Source organism: Lonchura striata, chromosome 5 (assembly GCF_050655825.1).
Source record: "Lonchura striata isolate lonStrDom1 chromosome 5, ASM5065582v1, whole genome shotgun sequence".
Classification (NCBI taxonomy): Eukaryota; Metazoa; Chordata; class Aves; order Passeriformes; family Estrildidae; genus Lonchura; species Lonchura striata.
The window spans coordinates 30,409,830-30,425,408 of NC_140707.1; the positions used below are offsets into that span (position 1 = coordinate 30,409,830).

Here is a 15,579-nt window from a genome sequence, read left to right on the forward strand (position 1 = left end):
CTAATTGGGAAGATGTTCAGATCCTAGCATGTCACTGAACAATTGGTAAGATAAGTATGTGGAAAGTAAAGCCCCAGTGTGAGGTCAAAGGCTGAGGATGGTGTGTGCAGTGTATGAAACTCAGTCTTGCCAAGGAACAATAAAAAGCAGCAGGTGGTACTGTGAGGGGTCAATCTTGACATCCCTGTGAAAAAATGGCCACTGTATTAGTGCATTCTTGTAATCTGTGAATGAAGATGTTTCAGATGACAGCTACAGTAGTTATTAAAAATCTCAAAACCACTTTGTCAAGTAACCTACTTACCTTCTGTAATTAGTGATATATAGGGCAATAAATGTGGGTGATGCACACTCCCCAGTTCCTCAAAAAATAACTAGACCAAGAGACTAGAAGTTACAGAAAACTTTTAATTCAAAAAAATTGAGTCCTAATATAAAAATATGTGAGGCTGAACAATCCAAATTTTCTCAGCGTTTCCTCATAGCAGAGGTGCTTTGTCCCTCTGATCAACTTCATGACCAACTTCATGATCAACTTCAATTGGACTCCAGCAGGTCCATGTCCTTCTTGTGCTGGGGACCCCAGAGCTGGACACAGCACTTCAGGTGGGGTCTCAGCAAAACAGAGCAGAGAGGGGGAATCTCCTCCCTTGACCTGCTGCCTGCACCGCTTTAGAGGCAGCCCAGGATGCATTTGGCTCTCTGGGCTGCGAGCAGGCACTGCTGGCTTGTGTCCAGCAGCTCATCCAGCTGTACCCTCAGCTTCTTCTGGACGGGCTGCTCCCAGTGCATTTATCCCAGCTGGTATTGGTACCCTGCTTCCACAGCCTGTGCGTTTCCTTCCTGTGCTTTAGTCCCAGCACAGCCACGCTGGTCTCTTGGCTTGGCCTGATTTTTTAAACTGGTATCAAGAGCTCTTTCACTCTATGGAAGGAATCCTTGAAGACCATCTCTGCCATCTCTGTCCTGTGCCCTTGTTCCTGAGGGCAGTTTCCCAGCAGGGCCTATTGACTACCTCCTTGAATTGCTGGAATTTTATTTGCCTAAAATTCAGGGTTTTGACTTTACTCTTTACTCACCCATTTCTCTCAGGATTTCAAACTCCACCACTGTATGATCACTGCAGCCCAGGAGATTCATGGTGGCACACCATTACGGAGTTTATATAAATATCAGCAGATTTTAAACTTTATTGGAGTCTAACTTAAACAGCAAACATGGAGAAATGGAATTTATCTTCTAACTGGCACTGGAAAAATCAGTAGACATTTCTCCAAAGTTTTAAGACTTTCACTCTGGTACCATGAGAAATAGAGCTGTCGTCAATACTGCTTGCAACTATTTCCTGTTCCGGCACGTTCATTTCACAGATATTGTAGAGGTGGAATATGTGAACAGAGAATACTTAGAGGATTCTTCCATCAGAACTGGAAAGGCAATTTAAATTTGTACCACATAAAGACTAGAAACAGTTCTTGACTCTGAGGGGAAAGTCCATCATAACTCAGTAGGCATGTTCTTTTTCTGACAATAGTACATGAACATATATAGCATTCTGAATTGCCCAGCATTACAGAATATATAAAGATCAAATCCTAAAAAATGCGTAGGGGTAGAGACTTCTATGCAAGCAATTATGGAAATACTATGGAAAGTATTTTCTAAAGCTAAAATATAAAGGCAATTGAAAGAAGAAGAGGGATTTTTTTTTCCCCAGGGGAAAGCTTTAGTTTTTAATTAATGTTACAATTTTCCCTAATTCACAAATTACCAGAGGGCAGATTTCGACATGTAAGCCATGTAGATAAGATTTCTTCCTCCCTTCCTTCTGGCCAACCCTCCCACCCTATTACTTTAGTTTGTTGATCCTGTGCTAGAAGTGGTCACTGTCAGTAAGCTCTTGCTCTTCTTAAACGTGAGTAGGAGAGGGAAAATATGCTGCATATAACCATCACATGCATGTAACAATCCAAATGTATGTGAATAAGATTAATCAACAGGACATAACACAAGTAGGTCAATAATGGTTTGTAAAGTGTCAGCATTGTAAGCTTAGTTGGGAGTGTAAGTAAAGTAATTTATAATTCCACCTACAAGAGTTTCAGAATTGCAAGTATCTGCACATTAGACATGAAACTCAAATGAGGCTCCTAGATAAAAAACTGCAAAGCTGTGACATTTACTCCTCCCTGATAAATCATTCCTCTCAAGAAGTAAAGCAAAACCCAAACCATACCCCAGATTTTGTTACCATTTTGTCACCTCTCTAGTTAAATATATTGGAATCAATCAGGTGATACAGGATTGCAAAATAGTAATAATGTATTGTACCTTATGTAACCACAGTCTTCACTGAATTATGTGAGCTCTGTGCACAATAATCACACTGTTCAACTGAAAGATACAATAAGAATTTGTGGACAAATGATTCTTGCATTTGAATATTTTACTAGGCCATCAGTTCATGCAGAAAATGATGTGTATTGCAATCATTCTTTAAACTTGCTCAAGTACCATAAACTAAGCCCTGGACATTTCTGTGTGAAATGTTTTGGTGTGTTATGTCAAAGCAATGAAAATGTGAATCTGTGAATCCCTAAAGAATGGGAATTTAGTGTCAGGCAATACAAACTCACACTGAACAAAAAGTGCACTCGCATTCCTCACTTTCACTCCTTTGATCTGAAACTGATCACCCCAGCTAGCTAATAAGACACATATTTAAATGGGTTTAGGTCTAGAAATTAAACACAAAATTATATTGTGATACGGGAGACTGATGTAGCTGCACGTGAGAAAGGAGCATTCAAATGGAAAAGGAACTAAAATAATGGCTTCTTTTTAGCTTCTTAATCCTTGAGGTGACATCTGCTATAGTAAGTAATATGGTTTATTTACCTCTGTTCTTGACAGGTATGGTTTCGTGGTGGGGCATATTGTTATCCCACGGATCAATCCCTATCATCTTTGTGCAGCAAATAACACTGGCATTTACAAACTTTCAACAAATACAACTGCTCGATATGATGCATACTGCTACAATGCAACAGGTAAGGAGATGATTTTACGATGCACTTTAGCAACAGATTAACTTAAAATAACATATGTAATCTATTTAAGGTACTGGAATAAGGGCTTATATAATAAACATAGCTTGGTTTTCAGCTAGAAGAAATACCTTTTGTCAACCTCTAGAAGTGTATCTGTCATGTCAGCAATGACCATTTTGTTATCAGTGTGTTTTGAGCTAAATCACTTTTCTGGCCTTGGGACAAATTTTGCAGCTCCAGAGCAGTTCATGATAATGGCTTAGTGAAGTGAACCACTGCAGCAGTGATTCTGAAAGACATAACTGTTGTCAGCCGTTGCACTCAGCTCTTCTGTTCATGCAGAGATGAGCTTTACAGCCAAGAGTAGTTTTTTGTGTTTTCGGAGTGGCTGCCACCTGCAGCAGCTCCAAGGCTTCTGATGTCCATCCCAGGCCCATGGACACAGCTGCTGCTCTGCTGTTTGCAGATTCATTCAGTATTTGCTCAGGCAAATCTCCATTTAGACATGAGGCAGCTGGACAGCAACATGCATCAGCAGCAGACCACTTTCATCTAAAGTTTTGTACTTTCTAATATTTGGAGATATTATAGTAAATTATTAGGGAAGTGTATATAGTCTGTGACAGATGCTGAACACACTGCTTGAAAATAAAATCCAAACTAACTTCAAGGAACTTGAATTTCAGTAGACTGTGACATTCCTAGTGGAAAAAGAGAGTTCTTACAGAAAGTTGTAGGAAAAGTTCATTGATGATTTGAATGCCGTGATATTTTTTTATTTTGTATTTGGTAGTGATATAATGAAAAATATCTGCATTGCTGTAGTATCATGTGAGTTGCCATTGTTTGTCACTCACAGATGAGTGTTCACAGATGACTACAGTGGTGATGTCCATCGCCTCCCAATCTCTATAACTCCTCCCAAGTATTGTTCCCTACCAGCAGCATGAGCAGGTAGCTCTCACACCAGCCCCAAGCGGGGCACTGCAGCACACAGGGGCCAGCAGTGCTCACCAGAACAGGGCACACGCTGCCTCTGTCGAGCCCTCTATAGAGGGGACAGAGTCTTGCCAGCTAAAAAAGATTAGAGTTCCCATTGCCACAATGACAGTGGGTCTGACTGCATTGAAATTGTGTCATAAGGCTGTTTTAACTGGCACTGATTGCAGACATTTTCTGGAATGGTTATGGAAATGGAAAATCTCATTGCTAGCTGATGGAACAATCTTGAAGTGCCTGGAAAGGCACTTCCACCTGGGAAGGTGGTACATCAGCGAATAATATTTGTTTGGAAATTTGCTTTCAGTCCTCCTCATCTGAAATGGATGTTTTGTCATTATGTACAATTGATATAGGTATACATGTGATTTTTTAAATCAATTTTTTCATATTAATGTTTTCTATTTCCCTTCTTCACAGAAACAGAGGAAAAAACATGTGAGCCAGTTGTAAAAATAGATACTTCCTTACTCAGTAATCAGGATGAAACAGGTACTGTACTGATTAGAAGGACATGCACTTGCTCAATTTTTAGTAACTGGTTATCTTATTTTATATAAACAATCAATAATATTAAAAAATCCAAGCCAAACATAAGAAGAAGAAGTTAAGAGATGTTCAATAGAAATTAACGCAACTAGTCACTTGTCTTCCCCTAAAGCCTATGGAATTTGGTTTATCTCAGGGTACCAAACGTTTTTTATATAGGTGTTTGACATTTTTGGTGCCTCAGAGCTGCTAACATCTCTTTGATGTAAAGGAATTTGCTTAAGACTGCAACCTTCATACATCTAATTTAAACTGTTTGTTAGAAAAGTTGCTGGAAGCTGAAAAAAGGCTCATAATAAATTATTTCTTCCAACTCTAAATTCTGATTGACTTTACAAATGCCAAGACATTATGTTAAAATCAATCAGTTTGATAAAACTAAGTGATTCAAGTCAGGCCCCACAAAAGTGAAAAATATACAAATTAGCATATATGCATTAGACATATTTTAGTGATGTGTTATCTACGTTAGATAGGAGGGCAAAAATGGGCAAACTGGTGTAAATCCACAGGCATTACTCTTTATTATAGCTGTGAAGCTCCTTGACATGAATTCCGTTTAATTCCGTTTCCACAGTCATTGACAACGCGGATGGCTCCCGTTACAATGCGGATGGCACACGTCACACTGGTGGAGAGTCCTCAACCTCAGGGGTGGATGATGAAAATGCAGGTAGTGGATCAACTCATGAGACAACTCCCATGGATGCCTCCATCAGCAGGTCCAGCCCCTCATATTATGGAAGTCCTACTCCAGTCTCACAGCTGCCAGATCATTCTTCTGGAGGAGATGGAATTCCTGGAAAAGACTATGGTAAGGACAGTAGGCTGACACTAATTTCATGGGGCTCTGCCAAATACAAATGCCATGTTCTTTTCTACTTATTTAATCTTTTATGTTGCTTGTGTGACTGAAATTATCAGAGGTCTGAAAGACTTGGTCCCATTTAACATTAGGGTTATAAATCATCCTCTAGTACAGTAAAGCTTACTGTGTGACTACAGGCTTTTTATCAAATCACCAATAAATTACCAGTGAAGGATACCAGTATTTTGCATCACTATCCTCAATACATACTGAAATTAATAAAAATAAAAAGCAAGAGCATTAGGATTATAAAATTACTTTTGGCTGGTGGTGTACTCATAGCATATTATGCTTGTTTTGACATGTAGCTAGCACCATGAACGGAAATCCTAAGACTGTCTTGCTAAGGAACTAGGATCAGAAACATTCCCCACATTCCCCGGGGTGTGTGCTGTGTATTTCTGTTCATTGCTGTTCCAACTGTTACAATCTCTGCTTGCATGCATAATCTAGATTTTTGGACTAAACCTCAGAATATATCTCAGCAGAGGAGAATATGAATAACTTCACTCACTGCTCTAGAATCCGTGTCCTCCTGTCATACAGATACAGTGAGATCTTGTATCACACAAACAGATCATTGCCAGAATGTTCATTATCACTGTAATACAGTCTCCTCTTCAAATGATCTGTTTGGATGATATCCTTACTGTGTGAGTGAGATAACTTATGTGGGGCCTCAATCTTTCTTCTCTCTTGGACCAATAAATGAAGGAATGAAGCTTGCAGAGTAGAGTAGCTGAAGAACTTGTGAGTATTGTATTGCAACTGAGCTTATGAAACAGTAATGATTTATCTATCACCATACAGATGATGAATTTACATCTGTATCACCTGACATCTCTCTGAGGACGGTGGCCAGTGATTTCCATGAAGGAGATGACGGAGAGTATCCCGCAAGTACTAGTAAGATTTATGTTTCATAATAACTACATTACACATAGATCACATTAAAACTGCTTTCTTCTTCCAGAAGGGCATTCTGGTAAGTGGTGAAGCATACAACATCTCAAAAATTGGAAAGACATTGAAATAGACTACTTTCTAGACTGCTTACGTGGGAAATGAACTTCAGTCTCTGAGACAAGGGGAGCAAAATCATTTACAGTATGTTTGCTTCAATGCTTGTACCTGAGTTCAGAAAGATTGCTGTTTTGGGTTTCCCACAGTTGGTTTATCACTTTATGAGGAATCACAAATCAGTACAACATATTATCACTAGAAGTAAATTTATTTCTGAGGTAGAAAAGGATATTTTTGTAGATTTGTGATGTTATTCTAATATGTTTATGGTTGTGAATGTAGATAACCTGTTTCAAAACCATGACCTTGCTAACCAAAGCTGTGCTTTATATGGTAGTTTCAGCTACGAAGCCATTTGTGCACTGCAAAAACTCATTTCATCCTTGCTGTTGGCAAACTGCATAAGAAAAAACTGGGGATGGGTGCTGGCTCCACAGTCTTTGAGGACCCAAAGGAACAGTAGCCATTTTCTTTTCTTTGTTCTTAAATAGCTTTACTGGGTTGGAAAAACTGCTTGTGAGGTTTTTATCAAATATGTAGTGCACAGCAGCTACAATAAATAAAAAGCTTTTGAAGTCCTCTTCCACATTTTAAAGTGGTAATAACATACATATGTTCACACTAGATCTTATGGTTAGAGTGATAAAGATCTTTGCCTAAGAAAAGAAAGTGAACCTAAAGGAGAACATTTTAATTATACAGGGGAAATCTACAGAAGCGTGTTGTAGTAAAGATCAAACTGATAGAAATGAAAGTTCCTTCCCACTGGTTCTTTTCTTTTTTTTCCCCCATCAGGGGAATCCATATTGCTTGATTGTTGGTTGCTGATAGTTGGTCAAATGACATGAGTGACTTGGGGAAATGATGCCCTCATCACTGGATTTAGAGGAAGAATGTTTGTATGCATTACCGATAGCAAAAGCTTTGCTAAAAGACGTAAATTATTAAATCCAAGCATTTTTTTTTCAGAAAAGGATTAGTAATGCCTTATAAGTATAGATAGAAAAAGAAATATTAGGTTGATTGTACCCCAAACCTTGGAAAAAAGTAGAGAATTTTCTGGTGCTTGTTTCCAGTGAAAGCTTTTGTTACAAAATGTTGCCTCTAAGGGGTGGAGAGTTCAGAAAATCCCACCTGGTAATAGTGGGGAGTTTGGTTGACTCTGGTGGTGATTTTTGCCTTCCTATATGTTTGCTTTTGTGTGCACATGTGACTTAATGTTTCCTTGTGCTGGTGTTTCTGTACCCACTGCAAAAGTCTGTGTATTGTTTCTGTACAGGAAAGCTTTCTGTTTTCATTTTAATACTTGATTATCAAATGTATTGGTCCTGAATATGTATGTTCCCTCCTCTTGCTAGCAGCTCTCTCTCATGGGCAAGACTGTTTTACAGAGGAAAAACTGGAGATATTTAAGATCTGAAAAGATCAAAGAAACTATACAGCAATGTGATAATATGTGTCAGTACTGATAAATGTGTATCGCAGAAGTGATAGCACTGGCATGTTTGTTTACAGGGTTAGGATTGATAAACTGGTTCTCTGGAGGAAAAAAAAACAATTATGAAAGTAGTGCTCCTGGGCTTTTCTGATAGCTTTGGTTTTTACCCAGCAACATCACTTTAACACAGAAGTGTGTAACTCTGTGTTTAATTTAGTTTAATTTTACTGCATTATAAATGAATCAGTAACCTAGCACTCCTTTTAGAAAGATGAAAATTGTAAGCTGTGCATCTCTCTGAGAAGTCATCAAATATTCAGTAGCACAGGAAAAAGTGACATGGAGAACAGTCCAAAAAAGAAGGAATAAAGCTATGTCCCAATATCTGTTACTTAGTTTGTGTTGCAGTGCAGGCTCAGTGGTATATCCTGGCCACAATTTAATTTTCCAGAGAAAAATCCCACAGACAAGGAAGTAGAAAATTAAGAAATAAGTAAAGAAAAGTATTTGTTGTATGTCTTCAGAGAGATGGCTGAAAATCTATCTATCTAGCTATCTATCTAATTCTGTACTATGTTAAAGTGAGAAACAAAATTGGTGGCTCTTCACTCTACTACAATTAATTTGTAAAGTTAAAGTTTTTTTAAAGATATCTAGCTTAATATAAAGAATTCTGTGCTATGGTTTGAAATGAGCAATTTGCACAGCTCCTTCAGATGATACACATTCATTCTTTCTCTGGATTTGGGCATCACTGGTGGTGTGCTCCATCAAGTGAAAGGGCCAGATCATCAACAACAACATCAACTCTTTACGACTGACTTTCTCTCCTTGCCCAAAAAGGTTTTACTCTTTATTATTAGCAAATTTTGATTCATATCTAGGTGTGCTATGAATCAGATGTAGAACTATTATTGGTTAATGAGAAACACACATGAAGAGTAACTCTGATATTTTTTCATCCATATGTGATAGACACATTTATATCTATTTTCATACCATTGCCATTTTGGATGCAGAGTGGAAGAAAAGGGTTGTAGATTTCTGTAATTTTTCAAAGCAGAAACATCTTTCCATTTGAAAATATCTATCACAAACCTGTAGAATTTAATATTTGATATGCTGTGTTCTGAGGAAATGTGGTGGATTGGTAATGTGAAAGGAGTAAAGCTGCGCCTCTCTCCCTGTGGTGTACTAATGCCGACCTGGAAAGTGGTTCTGGTGTAAAATTGGCTGCCAGCATGAGGACAAGGGGAGTGCATGTGCCCTTTGAATGGAATGGCTTCAGTTCTGAGCTCAGGTTCTTGGCTTTGTGGATAATTCTTTATTTTTTGATTTATCATTGTCTTGGTGGATGTTGCCCATTCTGGGCTCTATTTCATGGACTATCTACTCTCTCCTGCTGTCAGAGCCTGTGAGGTTCTCATTAACCTTATGGAATGTGGAGGCGTGAAAAGCCCCACAGGGCTTTCTGGTGGCTGTTCTCAAAGGAGCCTGTTCTTCCCTGGAACTGCCAAAAGTGCTTGCATCTGGCTAGGCATTGGAGGAATGTAATGACACCATGGATTCATACATTCGCCCTGCTCTCACATCCATCTCTGGGCATGAGCATGCTCAAGGTGCTGGTGCTGGTGGACTTGACTTTGCTGGAGGAAAAGTTGCTTCTCAAGAAATAACCACAAGATCATGGTTAAATGAGCCGTGTCCTAACAGCTCCAGGGCCTCATCATGACAACCTGGAGAAAATCACCACCCAAGCTTGGTGGAATCCCTTCCCAGACAACTGGTGGTGGTCAAATCCTGGAGAGAAGACGCAAGAACCCACGCCAGCAACCAGGGGTAAAGAATGTCATGCTGAGGTGCTGCTTTGATTAGGGGCAGAATGAGCAGAGAGCAGGGCAGCAGGGTGCACAAACTCTGAGTGGAACGGGGGATGAATGTGTGGCATTTCTCACTGCTGTTCATTGCACCGTGCTTGAAGTAGGAGAAGCAAAGTCCTGGGCTCTCTGTCACGGATTGTACACGTGGTAGCAATTGAGCAGTTGTCCACACTGCCCATGTGCCATGGAGGCATTCTGCCTGTCTGAAAGGGATGAGAATGGGACTCATTATGTAAAGCATGTTCCTGGGTCTTTCCTTCTTCCTGTTTGGAAGTAGTTTAGGAGCAGGATGTTCCAATGAGAAGGACGAGTAAGGGAAGGGGAAGGAATGGTTTTCACGCCAGTATGCTCTACTCTACTTGCTAGAAGAAGCTGGGGCATGGTCAGTGCTGTGAGCATGCAGAGGGGCCCAAAATGTATCTAGGAACTCTAGAGGAGCAGCTTCACCAGGGCCATGGCAGAATGATGAACCCCGTGTGAGTGAAAAGGCCAGGAGCAGCTGCAGCCCTTGGGCAGCACGGGGCTGTAAATTCTCCTGTGTGATTGTAAGGCTGTGGGTAGGGGAGGCAGGAAAGCTGAACTGCCACCAGCAGAAGGCCTTGTGGGTTAGGGCTTCATGGCAGATTTAACATCATCACAGCAGATGTGACCTCCAGTGGCAGTGATTCAGATGATGAAGACTCTTCTGAGGAGATGATGTACCCTACAGTGTTTCCAGACTGGGGCAGGAGTGTGGCCAAGGACGAGACTGCTCCGAGTACGAGTAAGGAACTTCTGCTGTCTTTGGTTGGTTTGCTCGTTTTTCTGTCTACCTGATACTTCTCCTCCTTAGATGCACATATATTGTTTGAAAATTTGATGGTTTCATCAGGTCTTTTTCAAACACATCTCCCATTTCACAAAAATGCCCAATTTAGAAAGTTTGGGCTCCATATAGCTGGAAGAGCCACATTCTATTGATTCTTGAATTGTTGTCTTAATTCTCATTTGACTTGTGGATTTTCCTTGTGACTTCTTGGGAGCCAAGGACTAATTTCACTTTGGAAGGGATTTCCATCCCCCTACAAGTGGCATGATTATTTCTCTTTGCCTGTGAACAACTAGTTGGCTTGCCTGGTATGGTGGATGAAAGGGTTGTAGATTTCTGTAATCTTTCAAAGCAGAAACATCTTTCCATTCGGAAATATCTATCACAAACCTGTAGAATTTAATATTTGATATGCTGTGTTCTGAGGAAATGTGGTGGATTGGTAATGTGAAAGGAGTAAAGCTGCGCCTCTCTCCCTGTGGTGTACTAATGCCTACCTAGAAAGTGGTTCTGGTGTAAAATTGGCTGCCAGCATGAGGACAAGGGGAGTGCATGTGCCCTTTGAATGGAATGGCTTCAGTTCTGAGCTCAGGTTCTTGGCTTTGTGGATAATTCTTTATTTTTTGATTTATCATTGTCTTGGTGATGCTGCCCATTCTGGGCTCTATTTCATGGACTATCTACTCTCTCCTGCTGTCAGAGCCTGTGAGGTTCTCATTAACCTTATGGAATGTGGAGGTGTGAAAAGCCCCACAGGGCTTTCTGGTGGCTGTTCTCAAGGGAGCCTGTTCTTCCCTGGAACTGCCAAAAGTGCTTGCATCTGGCTAGGCATTGGAGGAATGTAATGACACCATGGGTTCATACATTCGCCCTGCTCTCACATCCATCTCTGGGCATTAGCATGCTCAAGGTGCTGGTGCTGGTGGACTTGACTTTGCTGGAGGAAAAGTTGCTTCTCAAGAAATAACCACAAGATCATGGTTAAATGAGCCGTGTCCTAACAGCTCCAGGGCCTCATCATGACAACCTGGAGAAAACCACCACCCAAGCTTGGTGGAATCCCTTCCTAGACAACTGGTGGTGGTCGAATCCTGGAGAGAAGACGCAAGAACCCACGCCAGCAACCAGGGGTAAAGAATGCCATGCTGAGGTGCTGCTTTGATTAGGGGCAGAATGAGCAGAGAGCAGGGCAGCAGGGTGCACAAACTCTGAGTGGAACGGGGGATGAATGTGTGGCATTTCTCACTGCTGTTCATTGCACCGTGCTTGAAGTAGGAGAAGCAAAGTCCTGGGCTCTCTGTCACGGATTGTACACGTGGTAGCAATTGAGCAGTTGTCCACACTGCCCATGTGCCATGGAGGCATTCTGCCTATCTGAAAGGGATGAGAATTGGACTCATTATGTAAAGCATGTTCCTGGGTCTTTCCTTCTTCCTGTTTGGAAGCAGTTTAGGAGCAGAGTGTTCCAAAGAGAAGGATGTGTAGGGGAGAGGAAGGAATAGTTTCCAAGCCAGTGCACTCTGCTCTACTTGCTAGAAGAATTTGGGGCATGGTCAATGCTGTGAGCATGCAGAGGGACCCAAAATGTATCTAGGAACTCTAGTAGAGCTGCTTCAGCAGGGCCATGGCAGAGTGATGAACCCCGTGTGAGTGAAAAGGCCAGGAGCAGCTGCAGCCCTTGGGCAGCACGGGGCTGTAAATTCTCCTGTGTGATTGTAAGGCTGTGGGTAGGGGAGGCAGGAAAGCTGAACTGCCACCAGCAGAAGGCCTTGTGGGTTAGGGCTTCATGGCAGATTTAACATCATCACAACAGATGTGACCTCCAGTGGCAGTGATTCAGATGATGAAGACTCTTCTGAGGAGATGATGTACCCCACAGTGTTTCCAGGCTGGGGCAGGAGTGTGGCCAAGGACGAGACTGCTCCGAGTACGAGTAAGGAACTTCTGCTGTCTTTGGTTGGTTTGCTTGTTTTTCTGTCTACCTGATACTTCTCCTCCTTAGATGCACATATATTGTTTGAAAATTTGACGGTTTCATCAGGTCTTTTTCAAACACATCTCCCATGTCACAAAAATGCCCAATTTAGAAAGTTTGGGCTCCATATAGCTGGAAGAGCCACATTCTATTGATTCTTGAATTGTTGTCTTAATTCTTATTTGACTTGTGGATTTCCATTGTGACTTCTTGGGAGCCAAGGACTAATTTCACTTTGGAAGGGATTTCCAGCCCCCTACAAGTGGCATGATTATTTCTCTTTGCCTGTGAACAACTAGTTGGCTTGCCTGGTATGGTGGATGAAAAGGCTGTAGACTCCTGTAATTTTTTTTTTAAGTAAAAATCTTTTTCTATCTCTAAATACTGAGCCTATGTACCCTGCTATTTGATGTGCCATGTTCTGAGAATATGCTGTGCATTGGTATTGGGATACAAGTAAAGCTTCTCCTATCTCTCCATGCTGTGCTGATGCCTATTTTGAAGGGTGTTTCTGGTGTGCATTTAGCAGCTAGCATTAGGTAAAGGGGAGTGCATGTGTCTTTTGAGAGGAATGGCCTTAGTTCTGAATTCAGGTGCTTGGCAGCATTGGATACATGGGCTTATCAGGAGATCAGTTTGCTTGTCTGGGTGTGCTCATCTCTGGGTATCCTTTTTGCCTAGCATGGATACTTCTTACATGTTTTGCATGTGATTGTGTGTCATCTTGGTGGATGTTGCCCATTCTGGGCTCTATTTCATGGACTGTCTACTCTCTCCTGCTGTCAGAGCCTGTGAGGTTCTCATTAACCTTATGGAATGTGGAGGCGTGAAAAGCCCCACAGGGCTTTCTGGTGGCTGTTCTCAAGGGAGCCTGTTCTTCCCTGGAACTGCCAAAAGTGCTTGCATCTGGCTAGGCATTGGAGGAATGTAATGACACCATGGATTCATACATTCGCCCTGCTCTCACATCCATCTCTGGGCATGAGCATGCTCAAGGTGCTGGTGCTGGTGGACTTGACTTTGCTGGAGGAAAAGTTGCTTCTCAAGAAATAACCACAAGATCATGGTTAAATGAGCCGTGTCCTAACAGCTCCAGGGCCTCATCATGACAACCTGGAGAAAACCACCACCCAAGCTTGGTGGAATCCCTTCCCAGACAACTGGTGGTGGTCGAATCCTGGAGAGAAGACGCAAGAACCCACGCCAGCAACCAGGGGTAAAGAATGTCATGCTGAGGTGCTGCTTTGATTAGGGGCAGAATGAGCAGAGAGCAGGGCAGCAGGGTGCACAAACTCTGAGTGGAACGGGGGATGAATGTGTGGCATTTCTCACTGCTGTTCATTGCACCGTGCTTGAAGTAGGAGAAGCAAAGTCCTGGGCTCTCTGTCACGGATTTTACACGTGGTAGCAATTGAGCAGTTGTCCACACTGCCCATGTGCCATGGAGGCATTCTGCCTATCTGAAAGGGATGAGAATTGGACTCATTATGTAAAGCATGTTCCTGGGTCTTTCCTTCTTCCTGTTTGGAAGCAGTTTAGGAGCAGAGTGTTCCAATGAGAAGGATGTGTAGGGGAGAGAAAGGAATGGTTTTCAAGCCAATGTGCTCTGCTCTACTTGCTAGAAGAAGCTGGGGCATGGTCAGTGCTGTGAGCATGCAGAGGGGCCCAAAATGTATCTAGGAACTCTAGAGGAGCAGCTTCACCAGGGCCATGGCAGAATGATGAACCCCGTGTGAGTGAAAAGGCCAGGAGCAGCTGCAGCCCTTGGGCAGCACGGGGCTGTAAATTCTCCTGTGTGATTGTAAGGCTGTGGGTAGGGGAGGCAGGAAAGCTGAACTGCCACCAGCAGAAGGCCTTGTGGGTTAGGGCTTCATGGCAGATTTAACATCATCACAGCAGATGTGACCTCCAGTGGCAGTGATTCAGATGATGAAGACTCTTCTGAGGAGATGATGTACCCCACAGTGTTTCCAGGCTGGGGCAGGAGTGTGGCCAAGGACGAGACTGCTCCGAGTACGAGTAAGGAACTTCTGCTGTCTTCGGATTGTTTCTTTCTTTATTTTCCTACCTGGTGTTCCTCCTCCTTTGTCACACATATATTTGGTGAATATTGAATGTTTTTCTCATCAGCTTTTCCCTTCAGAAATACCTCTTTTGTGACTTGAACATTATCCCAGGTCCCTAGGATTAAAATAATGTCTGTTCTTTTACTGCTTAAAATTAGTATCTCAGTTTCATGTTTATTCAAATGTTTATATTTACTCATGTATTTCCAAGACAAAAAAGTTTATATTTCTTTCTATTAATTTATTTTAAGTATTGAAATAATTCTAGTTCATATTATATATAAGCTACATCTATTCCGTAGCTGACTTCCTTTCTGTGGAATACACTCAGGCACAATTTCAAAAGGCCAAACTCCAAGTCCAGTCCCTTTTTTCATTGGGAACTGTCAACAAAACAATCTCATGTTTTCTACCTTCTGCATGCTTCCCATTCAGTTTTCTAACATAATCTTATTTGTTTTGTGACCTCAGATGTCTCAGCATCATCCAGTATTATAACTAAGATGTTTTAATACATAGTCTTATTGTCTCATATGAATAGTCCCACAGTGATCATCTGAGAACTCTTTTTTAAATTCAAAAACCATCCATATATGAAATAACTTTGTCTGAAAACCAGAAAAACACCACATATGGAGGTCAAATATAAATGCCATGTATCAGTGAAGTAGACAAAATGCTACTTGGCCTTATGACCAGGGAATGGCCCCAGCCCTGGGGTTTTTTAGCATAGATGTTGCTGTTAATGACTACACTCTAATGCTCTTACTTATACAAAGATATTAATCTGTTCTATTTCTGTAATTTTACTTAATTTAAGAACATCTTAATGTGTCTGTTGTCTGTGCTCTTATTTAATCAGCAGCCACTGTTCATATAAGCCTTTTATATTTTTGAAGATAGTGCAGTATTTGTGGTTTTTT

At 41.4% G+C, this 15,579-nt stretch overlaps 1 protein-coding gene across 12 annotated transcripts in view; it reads left to right on the plus strand.

Annotated features, from left to right (window-relative positions):
• The window catches only part of CD44 (CD44 molecule (IN blood group)), a 52,316-nt gene that overhangs the window by 18,705 nt on the left and 18,032 nt on the right, over positions 1–15,579 (plus strand). For 7 of the 12 annotated variants that reach the window (XM_085580187.1, XM_085580182.1, XM_085580180.1 and 4 more), the window contains exons 3-12: positions 2,914–3,050; positions 4,470–4,541; positions 5,176–5,412; positions 6,277–6,372; positions 9,641–9,766; positions 10,448–10,570; positions 11,620–11,745; positions 12,429–12,548; positions 13,681–13,806; positions 14,490–14,609. In XM_085580187.1, the coding sequence (XP_085436313.1) occupies positions 2,914–3,050; positions 4,470–4,541; positions 5,176–5,412; positions 6,277–6,372; positions 9,641–9,766; positions 10,448–10,570; positions 11,620–11,745; positions 12,429–12,548; positions 13,681–13,806; positions 14,490–14,609 (1,283 nt within the window). The remainder of the gene's footprint in view (positions 1–2,913; positions 3,051–4,469; positions 4,542–5,175; positions 5,413–6,276; positions 6,373–9,640; positions 9,767–10,447; positions 10,571–11,619; positions 11,746–12,428; positions 12,549–13,680; positions 13,807–14,489; positions 14,610–15,579) is intronic. The other 5 variants (XM_085580181.1, XM_085580185.1, XM_085580186.1 and 2 more) reach the window with 5 other exon arrangements.